The sequence below is a fragment of the Rhincodon typus genome, chromosome 8, assembly GCF_021869965.1.
Source record: "Rhincodon typus isolate 14 chromosome 8, sRhiTyp1.1, whole genome shotgun sequence".
In the NCBI taxonomy this organism is placed as follows: domain Eukaryota; kingdom Metazoa; phylum Chordata; class Chondrichthyes; order Orectolobiformes; family Rhincodontidae; genus Rhincodon; species Rhincodon typus.
The window spans coordinates 73,968,881-73,989,280 of NC_063339.1; the positions used below are offsets into that span (position 1 = coordinate 73,968,881).

At 42.0% G+C, this 20,400-nt stretch overlaps 1 protein-coding gene across 6 annotated transcripts in view; it reads left to right on the top strand.

Moving 5' to 3' along the window:
- bahd1 (bromo adjacent homology domain containing 1) overlaps window positions 1-20,400 on the top strand; it is a 69,238-nt gene that overhangs the window by 21,599 nt on the left and 27,239 nt on the right. For 4 of the 6 annotated variants that reach the window (XM_048600126.1, XM_048600124.1, XM_048600130.1 and 1 more), the window contains exon 2: window positions 11,803-13,403. In XM_048600126.1, coding sequence (XP_048456083.1) covers window positions 11,816-13,403 — 1,588 coding nt within the window. In that variant the 5' untranslated portion in view covers window positions 11,803-11,815. The remainder of the gene's footprint in view (window positions 1-11,802; window positions 13,404-20,400) is intronic. The other 2 variants (XM_048600129.1, XM_048600127.1) reach the window with 1 other exon arrangement.

Genomic DNA, 20,400 nt, shown 5'->3' on the forward strand with positions numbered 1-20,400 from the left:
CAATGAGGAGGATGCATGGAGGCTCCAAGCTGATTTAGACCAGTTGAATGACTGGGAAAACATTTGACAGATGTAGTGCAATGTGGATAAATGTCCTGTAGTTCATTTTGGCGTAAAAATAGACATGGAGAGTATTATTTCAATGGCAACAAATTGGGAAGTGTGAATGCTCAAAGGGCTCTGAGGTTTATTCTCTACTTGTACCTGGAAGTGCTATCTTTCACAGTCAAATTGCTTGTCCCACCAATAAATAACCTGTGGCAATTCTCACCCATTACCACCACCATGTTTCCAATTGTTCAGTTGACACACACAACCTGTTATGGGCAATACAGTAACACTAAACATGGACGATAAGTGTCCAGGTATTCCAGTCAATGAACTACAGGCGGATGCATCACACAGTTGGCCTTCATTGTAGGAGGTTTTGAGTTCAAAAGCAGGGATGTTTTACTGTAGTTATAGAGCCTTGGTGAGACCATGCCTGGAGTATTGTGTGCAATTTTGGTCTCTACCTAAGAAAGGATATAATTGCCATAGAGGCAGCACAGTGGATGTTCACTAGGCTGATACCGGAGCATGTCCGAGGAGGAGAGATTGATTTGATTGGGCCTGTGTTCCCCGAAGTTTAGAAGGATAACGGGGGATCTGATTGAAATGTATAAAATCCTAGCAAGGCTTAACAAACTAGATGCAGGGAGGATGATTTCCCTGGTTGGGGAGTGTAGAATCGGGGCCACAGTCTCTGGATACAGTGTAGACCCTTTATGACTGAGATGAGGAAAGATTCTTCACTCAAAGGATAGTGAACCTGTAGAATTTTCTATCTCAGAAGTTTGTGGAAGCCCAGATACTGTATGTACTCAAGAAACAGAGAGGTGCATTTTTAAATTTTAAAGGCATTAAGAAGCATGGGAAAATGGTGGGAATATGGCATTGAGAAAAAGAATCAGCCATTATATTGAATGGCGGAGCAAGCTTGAAGTGCTCAATGGACCACTCCTGCTCCCGGTTTCTATTTCATTAATGTACAGAACACAATGATTCAGTGTTGGGACATGGACACTTCTGCAGGATATTTTGATACAATGGGCCATACCTAAATTCTGGACTGGAATTTTTTAGAATCCTTTCTGTCCTTGTTCCTGATACCCTTTTAATAATGTGTTCTTTCTGATTCCCTTTCTTTTCCCCAAAAGAAAGCCCCTGCTTCAACAATTTGGTGCAGAGAGTTTAAAATCCTTCCATAAGGAGAGGTTTGCTTTTTGACAGTGCAGTCACAAACCCCACACTGTGTAGTTCTTTATTTCAATTTTTGCCCACTTGCTGTCACCATGCAATGAAAACAATCCCTTCACCTAGTTAGGAACTCCAGTGGTGAAGTTCCAGTGTGGAGGCTAGGCATTTAATTCAGATCAGCAGTATTGCTTTGTACCACTGCAGGATCACTGCACTGAGGTGCTGCCCTTGGACCGCTAAACTTGAGTTTTTGTCCACCTGCTAGGTGAGATTTGAAAAGCTGCTGACTTGGTCTGCATGTAATCTTCAACCAAGTTCACAAAGCCATTAGCTGGTTGTTAGCTGCATTGCTGTTGGGGATTATTGTGCCACATTTCCTGCACTGGAGTAGTCATCCTCCAGTATTGCTTAGTTGATTGTAAGGTGCTTTGTGACATCCTGAGGTCATGAAAGAAATATTTACTTTTCTTGTATGCTCCTATTGTACGCAATGGTCAGAACAATTCTTTTCAGCGGTGTGTGAGTATATGAAACTAGGTGAATGAAATTCATAATATTAGATATTATTTTATTAATCTAATTCTAACCTAACCTAAATTGTTCCTAGATGTAAAAAGAGGGAGGCTGATGGGACAAATGATCTCTTATTATGTCTTTGTGTTGGGCTTTGCACCAAATCAGTGTGTCAATTAATTGGGCCAGATTTTCCAGGAAGTTCCACGCAGATGACCACGCTACCCTTTGTTTATGAAAGAAGGGAGCTCCCCATTTTTGAGGAGATTCCAATCAGGACTCCCTCAGAATTGAAATAATTCAATTCTGACAGTTCTTACGTAGGATAGGTCTGTCAGAGGAAAGCAAACTACATCCGCTTTTTGATTTTCAACTTCTGTTGGATATGAATGATCACACTTGTACATAGTCATGGAATCATGGTGGCACAGTCCTTTTTCCTTGCTATAATCTGTTGCCCTGTTTATTTCCCTCAAGTGCTACTGAACTTCTTTTTGAATTACTGACTGTCTCTGCTTCCACACCACTGTAGGTGGCAAGTTCAAGGTTATTGCCACTCGCATGCGCGTGTGTGTACACACGTGCACTCACACACTGTCCCTTAGTCCTTATAAGCTAATGGAAGCAACCTTTGGTCCCTAAATCTCAAAAAGCTACCATACAAATTCAGCAGGTAAATTCAGAAAGTCAAATGGAATGTAGGTCTTTATTTCAAAGGGCAGGTAATATAAAAATAGGAAGGTTTTGCTAAAATTAGACAAGGCACTAGTCAGATCACAGTTGAAACACTATGAGCAGTTATGGTCCCCTTAATTGGCTCTATTGCCAACCCAGGTGATTTCCCATTCTGTACCTTTGGTTCAGAAAACAATAATTCACTACAGCTGTTTTCTGTCATTAGCTGAGTTTCATTATCTGGGTTAGTAATTTAGCAATAATACCACGAGGCCATTACCTCCCCTATCAGGTTTTATACTTCAAAATCCAATGGCTGTAAGTCTAACCTGCTCAGTGTTTCCTCCCAAAATGAACCTTTCACCCTAGGAATCAGACAAGTGAACCTTCTCTGCATTGCTTTCATTTTAAGTAAGGTGACCAACATTGCACACAGCACTCCTGATGTGGTTTAACTTGGGCCCTGTACTGGTGGAGCAATACTTAATACTTTTATATTTGATTCCCCTTACATTAAACATCAGCATTTCATTTGTTTTCCTAATTACTTTCTACACCTGCAGATTAAGTTTTGGTATATGTACAAAGACATCCAAATTCCCCCCCTCCATGCTGAATCATCTCCAGAAAGGCAGTCCATTTGATACAGTTTTACAAGGAATTAGTGGGTGAAAATATACTTTCAGTTCAAAGAAAGGAACAATTTCACAACCATGGTGGCGGACCAGAATATAATGTGATTTCAGTTTACCGAAGAGAGCTCAATTCTCTTGAAATTAAACCTCCTCCAATTAAGTATTTTTACTTTATATTGCTTCCTGTCCTTTTCCATAGGTAACCTAAACTTTATAATTCAATGATCACTGTTCCCTAAACTTTCCCATACCTTGATCAATTTGTCAAAGCCCTGCCCAGAACCCACAGCCAGCAACATGTCCTCCTTTGTCTTTGGAAACATCAATACAATACTCCTGAACATATCTCAAGAACTCTTCCCCTCCTCTGTTTTTCAAAACATTATGCACACAGTGCTGAAGTCATTCCTTGATTCTCCATGCCGATATTATTTGTTTCTTTGGTACAATGTGAATGCCAATTTTGGTCATTAAATGCAGAGATTTAAGACTCTGCCCATACCCTAACTTGCACCAAGTCCTGTTCACCTGTCACTCTTGTGCCTGCTGACACACCTTGGACCATTTGTTGTCCCCCTTCTGTCTCTGTAACCTTTTGACCTCTTGTGCACCCCTGATTTCCTTGCACCATTGACGATTGTGCCTTCATTTGTCTTGATCCAAGACTCTAGAATTATTTCCCTAAACTTCTTCACATCTTTTTTATCTTTCCCTTCTTTAAGATTTTCCTTAAATATTAGCTCTTTGACCAAGCCTTCGGTTTGATCGTCCTAATAGCTCTCTGTACAGTTCAGTGTTGAATATTGTTAACATTGTTGTGGTGCTCATGGCAATGTTTTCCTACAGCACTGTAAATTCAAGTTATTGATCATCTTGACTCTGATCCTGAAAAAGTGGTGGTGATAGCTGCTGTTCTGTTGTGAACTACACAGGTTCTGGGTCTTAAGTTTGAGCAACAATGAAGCAAAGGTGTAGAGTGTTATGCTCTTTTCCTGTCTTCACCCAGTGCTTAAAGTAAGAATCTGAATCTCTGGAGATCCTCACTATGTAATCATGCTGAATTAACATATTGACAGTTTAATTTAGTCATTGTCAAGTTCTGAATTCAGCTAATTGGTTTTCTGACTCTTCATTTCTGGATAAATAAAAATGAACAGCTGAGTTTGACTGCTACAGAATGTGGCACTGCTGTTCAGCTGTCTGATTTATTCAAGATAAGAGTTGCACTCAAACTAAAGTTAATTGAGCTATTAGTGGTATAGCATTATTTATTTAATCAGCAAGGTAAGGGTTACTTGTTGTGAGACTTGATGGAATTGCTGTTTTGATAGGTAATATGTACTTCATCTATAACTATATAGAATTTAAGGTGTCAATAACAATGTGGGTTGACAGTTTACAAATACAAGATGACATCATTCGGCTCATAGCTTCTGTGCTGGCAGTTATGCTCCATACAAACTACCTCCGGCCTCTTTGTTTAATCTCCTTGACCACATCTACTTTCCCTTATTCCCCGCTCATAAGAGTGAAATCCCCATTCTTATTGATCGCTGGATAAATAAATTGAATTCTGTGTTTGTATAAGTAGCTAAACTGTAATTATTGCATTTTAATTAGGTTTCATCTGCCATCTTCTTTGTGGCCATCTTGTCAAAACCATTTACAATCATCAAGACCCCAATTCTCCGCTCTTCTTTTCTAGGAGGAAAAAAAATCCTAGTCTGATCAATTATTCTTTATTGGTATAACTGCTGGATTCTGCTACCATTCTAAAATCATTTTTATATCATCTTCAGTACCTCTACGTCATTTTTACATCATGGAAAGGGAAAAGTTTGCACTGCTCGAGTATTTTCTAACCAGACTACTATACAAGTTGAACATGACTTGTCTTGTTTAGTTCTATCCTTCTAGAAATGAGCACAATTACTTTTGTTAATTTTTTTAACGGTCGACTTGTTTCACTACTTTTTATGACCTCTGTATTTGTATTTCTGATGCCCTTGTTCCTCTAATCCGTACATATAGAGAAATATCCTTGCTCTGGCTTTTTATTCTTAGCAAAATGTGTTCCCAAATTCAAATACCTTGGCATTTTTTAGGTTGAGAGCTGTAAATTGAAGGCTGAACTTAGGTAAACTTTACTAAAGTGGTTGTTGGAATGTGATATTTACTTCTAGATGGAGTCGTTCAAAGAAACTGCAAGGTTGCATTTAAGAGTATGCTAGATTAACATTGGTCATTCATTGGCCGTCCCTTGCAGATGAGGATGACTCTCTTCCACTCTCAGGGTGAGTCTGTAGGTGGCTGTATGCGGCTTCCGCAGGCTCTGTTTCCTTTGGGGCAGTGGTGGTTGTGGGAAGGACATTGGTGTGGCAGTACGCTCCTTACACTGTTTTCGCCTGGCTTCTGCTCATTTCTCTCGGCAAGTCTTGAGGTGCTCGATGCCTTCCCGAATGGTGGCCTCCACTTTGGACAGTCTTGGGCCTGTGACTCCCAGGTGTCTGTGAGAATACTGCATCTCGCCAATGAGGCCTTGAGGGTATCCATGAAGCACTTCCTCTGTCCACTTGGGGCTTGACTGCCATTTTGGAGCTGGGAGTAGGGGCACCTGCTTGGGGAGTCTCGTGTCAGTCATGCGGACGATGTGCCCAGCCGATTGCAGCCACTCAAGGGTGGTCAATGCCTCAATGCTGGGGATGTTGGCCTGGTCGAGAACACTGGTGTTGGTGCATCTTTCTTCTCAGCGAATTTGCAGGATCTTGAGCAGGCAGCATTGGTGGTACTGCTCCAGCATCTTGAGGTGTCTGCTGTAGACAGTCCAAGTCTCAGAGCCATATAGGGGGCTGAGAACCACCACAGCTCTGTAAACCATGAGCTTGGTGTTGGATCTGACGCTGTTGTTCTCAAACACCTTTATCCTCAGGCAGCTGAAGGCTGTGCCAGCACACTGGAGACGGTACCGGATCTATTCATCAGTAGTTGTTTTGGCCAACAGGACACTGCTGAGATATTGGAAGTGGTCAGTGTTTTCGAAGGCCACTCTGTGGATGTTGATGATTGGGGATTCACTCCACAATGTCAGGCCAGGTTGGTGGAGGACCTGTATCTTATGGATGGTCAGGGTGAGACCCGGCTGTCATTTGCCTCTGTAAAGGTGCTGATGATGATCTGGAGTACATCCGCGTGACATTGCACATATGCAAGCGTCATCTGCATACTTCAACTCGTTGACACTGATTGGGGTGACTTTGGTTTTGGCTTGAAGGTGGCGGAGGTTGAATAATTTCCCACTGGTCTGTAAGTTGGCTCTACTCCATCAGGGAGCTTGTCAGCAGTGAGATGAAGCATTGCAGTGAGTTACATCGAGAGCAGTATAGGGGTGATGACGCAGTCCTGCTTGACACCGATCTGAATGGGGAATGGGTCATTGGTGGAGCCATTTGTCATTACCATGTTGTCAGATGGTGAAAGATGGTGACAAACATCATGGTGCGTCCAAAGCGGAGAAGGATGCTGCATAATGCTTTCCAATTACCATGCAGAGGTAAAGCATGTGGAATTGGAGATATTGATGTGGATGGAGAGCTGTTTGGTAGAGTAAAGTAAGAAAATGATCATTTATTCTAAGTGGCAGGCCTTAACTAGTGGAGTACTACAGGACTTCATTGATTCACAGTGAATATGTTGATGATTTAGATGTGGGAACTAAATTAAATATCTCCAAATATGGGTAGGAGGGGGATGTAGAGATGCTTCAGTGTGATTTGGTCGAATTGAGAGAGTGGGGAAATGCATGGTAGATGAAGTATTATGTGCATAACTGCGGTTATCTACTTCGGTAGCAAAGGTAGGAAGACCGATTTCTATCTGAATGGTGATTAAGTTTGTAAAGTGGGAGGTGCAACAAGACTGGGGCATCCTGGTACACTACTCACTGAAAGTAAGCATTCGGGTGCAGCAGTCAGCGTAGAAGTCAAATGGTACATTGGCCTTCATTACGAGAGGACTTGACTACTGTAGCAGGGATGCCTTTCTGTAATTATTCAGGGCCTTGGAGTATTGTGTGTTGTTTTGGCCTCCTTTATCGCAGGAGGGATGTCCTTGTTATGGAGGGAATGCAACAAAGGTTTACCAGACTGATTCCTGGGAAGGCAGAACTAGCGTAGGAAGAGAAACCAGATTGATTAGAACTGTATTCACTGGGGCTTAGAAGAATGAGGGGCAATCTCTTAGAAATGTGTAAAATTTGAACAGGACTAATCCAGGGTAAACACAGGAAGGATGTTCCCGGTGACTAGGGAATCTAGAACCGTGAGTCATAGTTTAAGGGCATGGTATGGACCATTTATGACTGAGATGAGAAATGTCTTCACCCAGTGAATGGTAAGCTTGTGGAATTCTCTGCCACAGAAGGTGATTGAGGCCAAAACATTGAATATTTTCAAGAAGGAAATAGATATAGTTGGGGGCTAAAGGGATCAAGAGGTATGAGGAGAAAGCAGGAACAGGGTACAGAATTGGATGATCAGCCATGATCATAATGAATAGCAGAGCAAGTTTAAAAAGCCAAATGGCCTATTGCTGCTTCTATTTTCTACGTTTGTGTTAGCAGAGCCCTTCCTGCTTTATGTGGAATGCACTGAAAAGAAAGTAGAAATCACAACTTTCTAAAGGAAGTTGTATTAGCCCATAACGAGGAAAAAGTTGCAAGGTAATGAGGATAGAACGGGATGGCTAGGATCCCAATCTGGATAATTTTCTTGAGCTTGTGCAGGTATGATAAACAGAACGGCCTCCTGTGCTGCAGAATTTCATATTTTTGACTTTTAAAAGTAGCAGCTTCTGGGTCCCTGTGCGTGGGCAAACAGCAGAGCAGCCCTCTCTAAACATGATATGTTCTGGATGGTGATACAGAAACAGGTCATATAGCCCAATTAGTCCATGCCAGACTTTATATTCCACTGTGCTTTTGCTACTGTTTGCCATACTGACTTAATATAAACCATGATTCCCTTATCCGTTATGCTTATCTAGTATTGAGGATCTGGAATGTGCTGCTTGAGTGTGATAGAGACAGATTCAATCATAGTTATTGAAGGTGGAGTGAATAAGCACCTTGGAGAGAATTTGCAGGGTGACAAGGAAAGGGTACGAGGGTGGGGCCTAATGAATTGCTGTTGCAGTGAGCTTGCACAAATTGATTTGTAAGCTTCCCCTAAATGTAACTATTCGATCACCTCCCTTACCCCCTGTGGTGTGATGGTGACCAAATAAGCTATGTGATGCTTTTGAGGCGTATTTATTCGCATGGACAGCAGGGAGAATTGTCCTGTTCTTCTGCCAGGGTCTTTAAATTTTTGACTGAAAGATTCTGGATTCTTTGACTAAAGACTTTGGAATGGAACTTGAACAGTCTGGAACAGTTGAGAGTATTGATTATCTCCTTGTATTTTAGAACAATATTATTCTCCCTAGTTTATTTTATAGTCAGATTGGAGACTACCAGTATTTTTACTGTTTTCTGTTATGGGACTCTGAATTTCACAAGACCTGAAACTGTATATATCATCAAAATCAGACTATAGGCATGTTGAGATGTGCATTTTGTCTCCATATAACTATCTCAGACTTAAAATGAAGCTGGCAGCAAATGAGGCCTTTAAGAATCACTGATTATCTCTCTGCTGGATCAGAGATATTAGCAGAATAAGTGAGTATAGAAAACTATGGTGAATGGATTTCATTGCAACCAAATGTGAGGTAATTTATATTTTGGCTTAAAAAGGACAGCTCAAAGTACTTTTCAAATGGTCAAAAATGAGAAACATTGGAGCCAGATACATGGATAATTTAAAATGTAATTGAGTAAAGAGAATAATCAAAAACCCTAATTGAATGCTGGCCTTTTTTTATCTAGAGAATTCATTGAGTGGGGGTGGGGGCAGATAAAACCAAGTTTTAGCTGAAGTATACAAATCTTTGTGTCACACCTTTGATGTTGAGTGTAATTCTAGGCACCAGCCCTTAGGCTATATCGTTAATATAAAAACTGATAGGATTTTTAAAAACCTAAAATGTATTAAGGAATATGGAGCAAATGTGAGTTTTGGAGTTAAGATCAACCATGGTCTCTGAATGGTAGAACAGGCTTGAGTGACAAAATGGCCTACTTCTGTTCGTACATTGTCTAATTTTGGATATAACTTTAGGGAAGATGACAAGGCAATGGTAAAGAAGGTTTAAAGCAGGGTTTCCCAAATTGATATCAGCAACAGAGGACTTCGGTTTTCTGAAGAGTCCAGTGAAGCTGTGATTGTTATATTAGAACCATGAACGTTCAAAGACAAATTAATCCTGTTCAAAATCATGAAGTTTTTTTTAATAGACTGTGCTAAACAAACTTTGACAGAACCACAGTTATTTTGATTTTTATTAGTTTGACATTGTTTGACATCTGTGCCTGCTCCTTGCTGCTTTTACCCTCAATCCTGCCCTAGCAATTGAAAATACTTAAAAGTATTGCACAATTTTTCCAGTGGCATTCTTGTAATCCGACTGTGATAAGACCATTACAATTTAAGTTTACATGCAGCCTGCATACATTGTCCCAGCCCTTCTCCCCACCGACCCATCCATCCAACACAAAACGCATCCATCCCCTGCACATTGACCTCACCAGTTTGCAGGTTGGTTTGCGTGTGACATGTAAACCCCTCCGGTAGTGAATGTGCCAAGAATCAGAACTGTTACTAGAGCTGTCGACAAGCCAGATTCAGAACTTAAGTATTTTCTAATCAACCTGCTTAAATATTATTACACACCTCTCGAGCAGTTGAGTCTTGAATCTAGGTCCTCCTGGTTCAGCACCACTGCACTACACCACAAGAGGCCTGCTAAAGGCAGATTGCGATACAGCTCATGATCAGTTAAGGTGCGTGTGCAGGTATTTAATGCTATCTCACAGCACTTCAATATACTTCCTTTTTACAAGGAATATCTAAATCTGAGGAAGGGTCACCGGACCCAAAACGTTAACTCTGTTTTCTCCTCCTCAGATGCTGCCAGACCTGCTGAGCTTTTCCAGCAACTTTGTTTTTGTTCCTGATTTACAGCATCCGCAGTTCTTTTGGTTTTTATATCTAAATCTTTGCTGTTTTGTCCCAGAACTTTCCATAAATAAGATATCTTTAGGTTTGTAGTGACTCCAGTTGATTTCTAACAGTTTTCATTGCATATGTCTGCTTAAATGTTCACCTGTTATGGGAAGAATTTAGTCTGAGAGTTGTGATCGTGATTTGCTGCACCTCACGACATGATTTTAAATAAATCCTAGGAGTGTCTAGTTTAGCTTGATAGTCCTCAGGAGAGAGAGATTCTGTGGTCTATCTTTGGTACCATTAAGTTTAAACTTGCTCTCACTTTCTGTTCCCTCCCTGCTCACCACCACCATCACCTGAGAATGATATAGTTTTGTTTCCTTATTGCTTGTACGTTTCTAATGGAGTCTGTCCAGCCCATTGCAAGCTTAATTGCTTGATAGTATAGTGTAAAATGCTCGTGGATTGTCATAAAACCCCTGACTGACGTAGTAATAGCCTTTTAAGGAAGGAAACCTGTCACCCTTACGTGGGCTGAACTACATGACTTCAGTCCTGCAGCAGTTTTGGTTGACTCTGGACTGTCCTTTTTAAGTGACTGAACTAGTCATTCCATGACATCAAATTATTGCATGATGCCAACCAGCAAGGAGGAATAAATGCAGCCATTGTTGGTAAAATCTACATCCAGAAAATGACTTCAATAAAAAATTGACTCACCCTGTTCAGTTTGAGTGGTGTGGGTGTTGTTGGTAGTGTGTTGAGTTTAAGATTAGGGAAGGTGTGTGTAAATTTTTGAGTAATTATTTTTAGTAGTTCACATTTGCATATTCCATCAGAATACATCATTGCACTCAACTGTGAAGTTGTACTAATCCTGCAGTCAATTGCTCCTGATTGCTTTAATGAGGTGTGGATCTCCTGTGGCTGTCCTGATGCTCAGAACTTGGCGCATTCTGGTAATGGCAAGCGGGAAGTTGTTTTCGGTCAAGGTTGTGGACGCAAGCTTGATTACGTTGCCTTCTCATGATGCATGTGCAGGCAAACAGGAAAATTCGATCATTTTGAGGGCTGTGCTCAGCTGGAATAGTGTGTGCTGTGTTCCACAAGGAATAATGGGCATGGGGTCAAGTTGATGCTCTCCATTACTGGTAGCTGCACTTGACTTCGTGAATGTTATTTGAATATATTTTCAAAAAAAAAACTCCTTACAGTGACATCCATGAGGGAGCCATTTCAAGAACTCATTGGCATGATTCACTCTTTACTTGGGAGAATGCCTGGCCTAATCTCAGTATTTCTTTATTTGAACTCCACTAATGGAGCAAACACTTATACGGGAGGGGATGCAAAATCTTAGAATTATGGGAGGAGAAGGCCACTTCATTGACTTGTTGGTGGAACTTAGTAAATTTGGTGGGGAAATAACACAACCTATCCATTTTGCATTGCTGTTATTTGGGATGATGCTATATTTGACAAATATGGGTCAATAGATGTGAAGCTGGAAATGTTGACTTTCCTGCTCGTCAGATGCTGTCTGACCTGCTGTGCTTTTCCAGCTTCTCATCTGTTGACTTTGACAAATGTTAGTCTGTCAAGTGAGTAAAGCTTCCATTTTGCTTTTGTTTTCACAGGTGCAATTATGAAATGTCCTGCCTCTTGATGTTGTATGACATGAACTGCACTGATTGTAACATAACCAGGTTAAGCAGCACAACTATGGGTAAGATGATGCTGGGACACAATGGCGTCAGAGGCAGCAGGGACTACGAAGAGAGAGTGGCTGATGTTGAGAGCAAACAGGAGTACCATCCCAAGCACCGCAAGACATATCCGCTCCGGAAACGCATGCACGGGCAGCCAGGCAATTACTCTTCCCCAGGAATTGTTCAGCAGCTAGAAGAAACACCAGCTGATGGAGTGAGCCCTGTACAGGCTATTGTAGAACAATGGGATTATCAGGGCCACCAGGACCAACTTCAAGGGGAGGCACCCCAGGCAGAGAGGAGTGAAGACACTGGCAAAGAGAATGCCAAGTTGGATTCTGTGGCCCCACATGCTGCTGAGTCACGTCCACGAAGGCTGGCCAGCTTGAATGCTGAGGCAGTCAACAATCTGCTGCTGGAGCGCGAAGACTGCCCATCCAATAGGCGATGCCGAAAAGGTCCCAGTTGTGGTGTGGAGTGCACTGAAAACCGGCCAGACTGCAGGACTGGCTACCCAACGAAAAGACGGATAGGTAGCTCGAGTAGTTCATTTGATGGTGATGTTTTTACCTGTGCAGGGAGTGAGCCAACACCTGCCATGGACGGATGGGAGAGTGGGTTTGCTGAGCTACCAGCTAAGAAGCGCATGGCCAGTCTCAACGCTGCCGCATTCCTCAAGTTGAGCAATACCAGGGACGTTTCAGCTGGGCGGCGCAGCCGTACAGATGGAGAGAGCAAACCAGGCAAGGTAACTGGTGGGACGCGACACTCCTGCCCGCAGCCACTGGCTGGGCGCCGCTGTCCGCGAGCCAAAAGGAAGGACTTCAGGAGTGATATTGCGGCCAAACTTGCCCCTGGCACTGACTTGGGGGATAGTGAAGGACAGCACAAAGAAGTGTCAGCCAGCACAGGGCAGCACTCTACATTGCCTATTAATGCGGATGTTCCCTGTCCATATATGGACAAGACCAATGGATATTTCCATCGATTATCAATGCTCATGGGAAGCCAAGCCATGATTCGGCCCAAGTACCAGGCACTGGAGGAGAGCAATGCTTCTGGTGCTGAGTTTACACAGCCAGTGGCTCCATTTCAATCGCACTCATTAACTTTACTGGACAACTTTGTATCTGATCCGGACCACTATGAATTTCTGCCTCCTGAAGTCTGCCTTGATTCCCCAGTTGATGACCTCTATCTACACTACGATCGAAGTAACCTGCTGCCCATTGGCTGCAATTCTACACATGGCTGTCCCATGTGCTCAGCTGCTTTCTCCTGCTGCATGCCACCTGATGATGAAGGAAACCTGCTCATTTCACAGAGTGCTTTGCCCTCAGGTATCCCATACTCATATGCTCCATGTGGGGGCAGCCTTTGCGTGGGGGATACAACAACTGTGCAGTGTATGGGCATGAATGGCTATGATCTTTGCAGAGTGCACCATCCATCCTTAAACAGGGATGTGGTCAGGAGGACTTTAACCTCTGACCAGGCAAGCTGTCTCCACGAGCTGGGGACAAAAGCAGGTAAGTGGGTAACCATCTAGATAAGACGAGCACATAGTAATGAGAGTGTTCAATATAAGGCATAAGATATAAATACAAGATAGTTATGGATAAAACAGCATGAAATTGAGGGGTTACATGCCCAGCGAATGATCAGAATGAGAAACTTGCCATCCGATGAGTAATGGAGGTAACTAGTTCAAGAGGAAGCTAGGTAAGAATTAAGAACTGTAGAACGGTTCCAGCACAGAGGATCATTGGATCTGTTGTGTTACCGCTGACACTCTACAAAAACGACTCTGCCAGTCCCAGTATCTTGCAACATTTCTCTGTGGCCCTATATGCTGTTATTAAAATTTAAATTATGCAATTTTTTGAAAGACATAATTGAATATGCCTCCTTCACATTCGACTGTCTGCTTTAGATCTTAATAACGCACTCCAAGTTTAATAAAAAGCTTCCCTGATGTTTCTTTGATACAGAAACATAAATGATCAGGTATTTTTGGGGGTATGGTCATGCAGATGAGAAGTTGAGGAAGCTTGAGTGAAACCTAAGTACTGCCCTTGACTGGTTGATCTGAATGGTCTGTTTCTATGCTGCACGTTCTACTTAGTCATGGAGAAGCATCTTTTGCAATGGCCTCCTGAGAGTCTGGAGTTGGAAGGAAACCATAAACATATAGTGTTGCAGGGACGGAGCATCACTTCCATGTGCATAGTTCCCTGCAACTGGCAAGCAGCCTATACCAGTAAGAAGGGGTAACTTAACAAAATGTGGGGAAAAAACATGTCTTGTGCAACTATAGTTTATTAGATTGGGGTGATGGAAATGTTTGTTTGACTCGTTGCTCACTATTTAAAGCAGTGGTTTTCATTATGTGGACCCTTTTCAGTCACTTTTTTCTGCTTCGGCCCTTCTCCGGCCTGCTGTCCGTCCCTCGGAGCAAGACTTCAGTAGAGGGATGCAGCAAGCATGAGGGCGGAGGCAAGTGGGCAATAAGTAGAAAAAATTTGTAATTTATTAAAACACTTTAGTAACTATACACTTACTGTACTGCTGCAGTTATTTTTGAGTCTAATCACTGTGTTTTACGCGCCAAGATAGCATTTCGAATAAATAATTTTCAATGAACCTGTAAGTATTGTTTAAATTCTGCTGGTAGCTGATTCAGAAACATTTTCCAATATCGCATTGGTCTCCTCAGTTTCTTTAGTGAGCACCAGTGTTAAAGATTTGCATTTACATAGTATCTTTCACAACCTATTATCAGAAGGTGCTTTATGGTCAATAAATGTTTTTGAATTATAGTCACTGTTGTGATGTAGGAAAAATGGCAGCCAATTTGTGCACAGCAGCTCCCACAAATAGCAATGTGATAAATAACACCATAACCTGTTTAAATGGTGCCTGATTGACTGCTAAATGTTAGCTGGGACACTGGAGTAAAACTCAGTTTTATGTAAAATGCTGTTAATCAACTTGTACCATGATATCTTTGGTAAGTGGGGTCTCAATTTAACACCTCATCTGAAAGGCAGTACCTCTGTTAGTGCAGGGTACTGCATTTTGCAACAGCATGTTAAATGAGATTTTGTGCTCCATCTCTGGAATGGGGCTCACAACACAATATTTGGACTCTAGGCAAAAGCCACTGAGTCATAGCTGATAGAAATGATCAGTATTTTCTTTTACTTTGGATCTTCTGTAAAACTAGGGCAATACCTAATTGTGTTGTGCATCTTTGCAGTTAATTTATTTTGACCATTTGGTCTCAAAATTACCTTGTAATAGAATGCTAATATGTTACTGTATAGATTATAGTGATACTTACACTATAATTATACGAATAGATCATGGAGATTTATGGTAATTGATCAGTGTACTTCAGATGATATTGACTTGGAAAATAAATCTTATGAAGATGTGAAATAAGAAATCTAAATGTATTCTGGCAGCATCCACTTCTGCCCTCCATTCGCCCTCACTTGTGCTTTAGGTTGCTTATCTGACACTGAGATGAGTCTCTATTTCTTCCGTTTCTGTGAAGACTAAATCCACTGTGTTTGTGTTTTCAATATGCTTCCAGTCAGTGATTCTTCCTAGTCCTAACCACTGTCTCAAACAGAACCTGACGATTAGCAACCTCTTCATCCCTGTACTCATGGATGTGATATTTACAGCCAGTCAAGCAACGCACTGAATTTTAAAATTGTCATACTGGTGTTCAGACCTCTTCACAACATTGTTCCTCCCCCTATGTAGCCACTTCCAGTCTAACAAACTGCAAAGAAATCTGCATTAGCCAACTATTGCCTGTGGTGTAGAATTGCCTCCCTAAACGTGCCTGTCTTTCCACCTTTTCTACTTTTAAGGTCTTGCTTAAAACATCTATGATCAAACTTAGTCATCTGTCCTCATATTTCCTTCAGTTTGCTGTAAGTTTTTGTGACCAAGCATCCTATATTAAAGGCACTATATAATTGCTAATTGTGTTATCAGCCTCAACTTGAAAATTACTGAAGAATAATTTTGTATCCCTTTTGAGATTTTTGTACTCGACAGTTGATGTCTGGTTCAAAACTTAAGGACTGCATGGTGGTAACTAATATTTTTGGGCAAAATTATAGGAGCTCTTGAGTGTCCTCTAATGATATGTTGTACTTGGCTATACATATTACTGTTTTTAACATGATCTGATTTGTATGTTGCTGAAGCATTATCAATATGTTTATGGGCAATAAAAGCTGAGGTTATCTTTGAAGCAGTAGCTGGTTTTAACCATTTTGAGGAATGAGAAGTGTATATTGCAATTTGCTGCTGTGACTCTGGGGCACTTCTGAAGACTAAAGATACACGAGTATAGCAAGTTAGCAAACCGGATTCTCTTGGGTTAGACTTTCACATTGGATACGACTCATTATGGTTTGTTGTTCCTGCTTCCATCCTTGTTTCTCTCCCTTTGTTTTAATCAGCTAAACCAAATTAGACAATGTATGTGAACTACTGGTGAAAGATCTTAATTTAGCCAGATAAGCTTGATTGAGGAAGCTGGACATTTGGAGAGGTGGGGGGAGTTGACGTAAGAGATGAACAGCCATTCATGATGAATATAATGAATACTCACTGACCCAATATTCTAAACACTCTGTTGACTGGACTGGGGAGCTTTTTGTCCTTCTCCTGAACAAGGAGGTAATCCCAGCTATGTTACAAGCAGGCATTATGTAACACCTGAGAAACACTAATTATCTAAAAGTTTTTAAAAAATTGTAGTATGAATTTACATGTCTAAGATTTCCCTATATCTATCTTCTATTCACTTTGGGACATGCATGCTTCTGGCGGGCCAGCGTTTATTGCCTATCCCCAGTTATCCTTGATGTTGGTGAGCTGCCTTCTTGAACTGCTGCAGTCCACATGCTATAGGTTGACCCACAGTGATCCTGGGAGGCAATTTCAGGATTTTGACTCTGACAATGAAGTCAGGATAGTGAGTGACTTGGAGGAGAACTTGTATTTATCTCCTGTACTTGTCCTTCTAGATGGAAATAGTCATGGTTTTGGAAGGTGCTGTCTAAGGATCTTTGGTGAATTTCTGCAGTGCATCTCGTGGATAGGAGTACACACTGCTACTGAGCATTAGTGGTGGAGGGAGTGGATGCTTGTGGATGTAATGCCAATCGAGTGGGCTGCTTTGTCCTGGATTTTGTGAAGCTTCTTGACTGTTGTTGGCGCTGCAGCCAACCCAGGCAAGTGGGGAGTATTCCATCACATTCTTGCCTTGTGCCTTTGTAGATGGTTGACAGGCTTTGGGCAGTCAGGAGGTGACTTATTTCAGGTATTCCTATCCTCTGACCTGTTCTTATAGACACTGTTTATGTGGCAAGTCTGGTGAGTTTCTGGTCAATATAACCTCCAGGATGTTGATAGTGGGGGATTCAGTGATGATAACATCATTGAATGTAAATGGGCAGTGGCTTGATTGTCGTCGTCTGTCACTTGTGCGGTGCGAATGTTAATTGCTGCTCGTCAATTTGGGTATTGTCCACATCTTGTTGCATTCAAACATGGACTGCTTCAGTATCTAAGGAATCATGCATGGTGCTGAACCTTGAGCAATCATCAACAAACATTCCACCTCTGACCTTTTGATGAAAGGAAGTTCATTGATGAAGCAACTGAAGAAGATTGGACCTGGGACATTACCCTGAGGAACTCCTGCGGTAATGTCCTGGAGCTTAGATGACTAGCCTCCCCAATAAGCATGACCATCCTCCTATGTGCCAAGTACGACTCCAACCAGAAGAGTGTTTGTGCCCGATTCTCATTGATTCCAGTTTTCCTTCGGCTCCTTGATGCCACATCCGGTCGAATGCGGCCTGCGTGTCAAGATGTGTCATTCTCACGTCACCTCTGGACTTCCGTGCTTTTGACCATGTTTGAACCAAGGTTATCATGAGGTCAGTAGCTGAGTGGCCCTGACAGAACCCAAACTGACAGGTTATTGTTGTACAGGTGCTGCTTGATAGTACAGTTGATGACACCTTCCATCATTTTACTGACAATCGAGAGTAGACTGAGGCAGTAACTGGCCTGGTTGGATTTGTTCAGCTTTTTGTGTATAGAGCATACCTGGGAAATTTTCCATATTGTTGTGTAGATACAAGTACTGTAACTGTACTGGAACAGGTTGGTTAGAGGAGTAGCAAGTCTGCAGTACTGTTGCCGGGATATTATTAGGGCCCTTTGCATTTGCAGTATCCAATGCCTCCAACCATTAATATTATGTGGAGTGAACTGAATTGGCTGAAGACTGGGATCACTAGAGGAGGCAGAAATGGATCATCCACTTGACATTGCTGGCTGAAGATTGCTGCAAATGCTTCAGTCTTATCTTTTGTACTGATGTATTGAGGTTCTCCACTGTTTTAAGGTGGCTATATTTGTGGAGCTACGTCATCCAATGAGTTGTTTAATTGTCCACCACTATTCATGACTGGATACTGCAGGACTACAGAGATTAGATCTGATCCATTGTTTGAAGAATTACTTAGCTCTATCATTTGCTGCTTATGCTGTCGGGCATGCAAGTAGTCCTGTTTGGAAGCTTGACCAGGTCGACACCTCCGCTTTGGTCTGCCTGGTGCTGCTCCTGCACTCTCCATTGAACCAGATTTGATCCCTAGCTTGATGGGGAAGAGATGTTGTTGGGGGAATATGTCACAAGGTTGTAGTTTGTGTTGGAGTACAGTGCTACTGCAGTGATTGCCCATGCGCCTCATGGATGCCCAACCTTGAGTTGCTAGGTCTGTTTGAAGTCTGTCCCATTTAGCACAGTGATAGCACCACACAGCACAATGGAGGGTATTCTCAATGTGAGGGCCGGACTTTGTCTCTACAAGGACTGTGTGATGGTGACTCTTAATGATACTGTCATGGACAGATGTATCTGCAGCTGGCAGATTGGTAAAGATGAAGTCAAGTATGTTTTTCCCTTTTGTTGGTTTTGTCAACACCTGCTACAGACCCAGACTAGCAGCTATGTCCTTTAGAACCCAACCAGCTCGATCAATAGTACTGCTGCCGAGATGCTCTTGATAGTGGATGTCAAAATCCCCCACCCAGAGTATGTTTTGCACCCTTGCCACCCTTAGTGTTTCCTCCAAGTATTATTCAATGTGGAAGAGCACTGATTCATCAGCCGAGGGAAGATGGTACGTGGTAATCAGCTGGAGATTTCCTTGCCCATGTTTAACCTGAAGCTGTGAGACTTCATGGAGTCCGGCGTCAATATTGACAACTCCCAGGGCAATTCCCTCCTAACTGTATGCCACTGTGCTGCCACCTCTGGACCTGTCCTGCTAGTGGGACAGGATGTATCCAGGAATGGCAAGGGTCTGGGACACTAAGGTCTCAGTCTGTGAGTACGAGTGTATCAGGCTGTTACTTGACTAGTCTGAGAAAGCTCTCTCAATTTTGGCGGGATTCTATATGTTGTTGTCATTTCTGGTGCCGAAGTTGATGCTAGGTGATTCGTTCGGTTTCATTATTTTGTTGAGACTTCATAGTGATTGATGCAACTGAGAGTCCTCAAGGGGCAGTAAGAGTCAACTACATTGCTGTGAGTCTAGAGTCACATGTTGGCCAGACCAGTGATGATGGAAGATTCCTTCTGTAAAGGGCATTAGTGAGCCAAATATGTTTTTCCAACGATTGACAATGGTTTTGCGGTCATTGGTAGGTTCTTAATTCTGATTTTTTTTTTAAAGAAGTTGAATTCCAGTTCCATCATCTGTGGTGGGGGGGATTCAAACCTGGATCCCCTGAACATTTATTAGCCGAGTTTCTGGATTAATAGAAAATACCATTAGGCCATAGCCTCTCTTTATTGATTTCTCCCTAACTGTTTTGGGGGTCTATAGTACACTCCAGCAAACTGTTTTTAGTTCTCCTATATGACCTCATTTGAAAATCTTCATAAGGTATCATCCTTCCTTATCACACTATTTGATGTCTTTGTCAAAATTGTAGCCCCACTGTCTCTTTTACTTACTGACCCTCTGTCCAATAGGAAGTTGTTCAGTGTCAGAGATTCTCTCTGAAGGACACATTAAATTGAGGTGTGCTCATATTAATGTAATAGTGTCTTAGCATTCGAAGAATTCCCCTGCATTTCTTTCTGCTGTCCTGGCCAACATTTATCCCTCGGACTACATTCCAAAAAGAAATGATTTGAATCATTTATCTTTGCTGTAATTGAGGCTTTGTGTGCAAATTAAAAAAAAAAAATCATGGGATGTGTGCAACTGACTATGCCTGCATTTGTTATCTGTCCGTAATTGCCCTTGAGAAAGTAGTGATGAGCAGCTGAATTCCTGACAACAGTGGCAACACTTGATTCGTTTCATAGTCTTTGCAGTGCTTTGCAATGTCCTGAGGTTGTGAAACATGCTGTGTAAATGCAGGTCTTTCAGACTTCATGTTCCACTGTGTTCTAATGAGGAGCCATTTAAT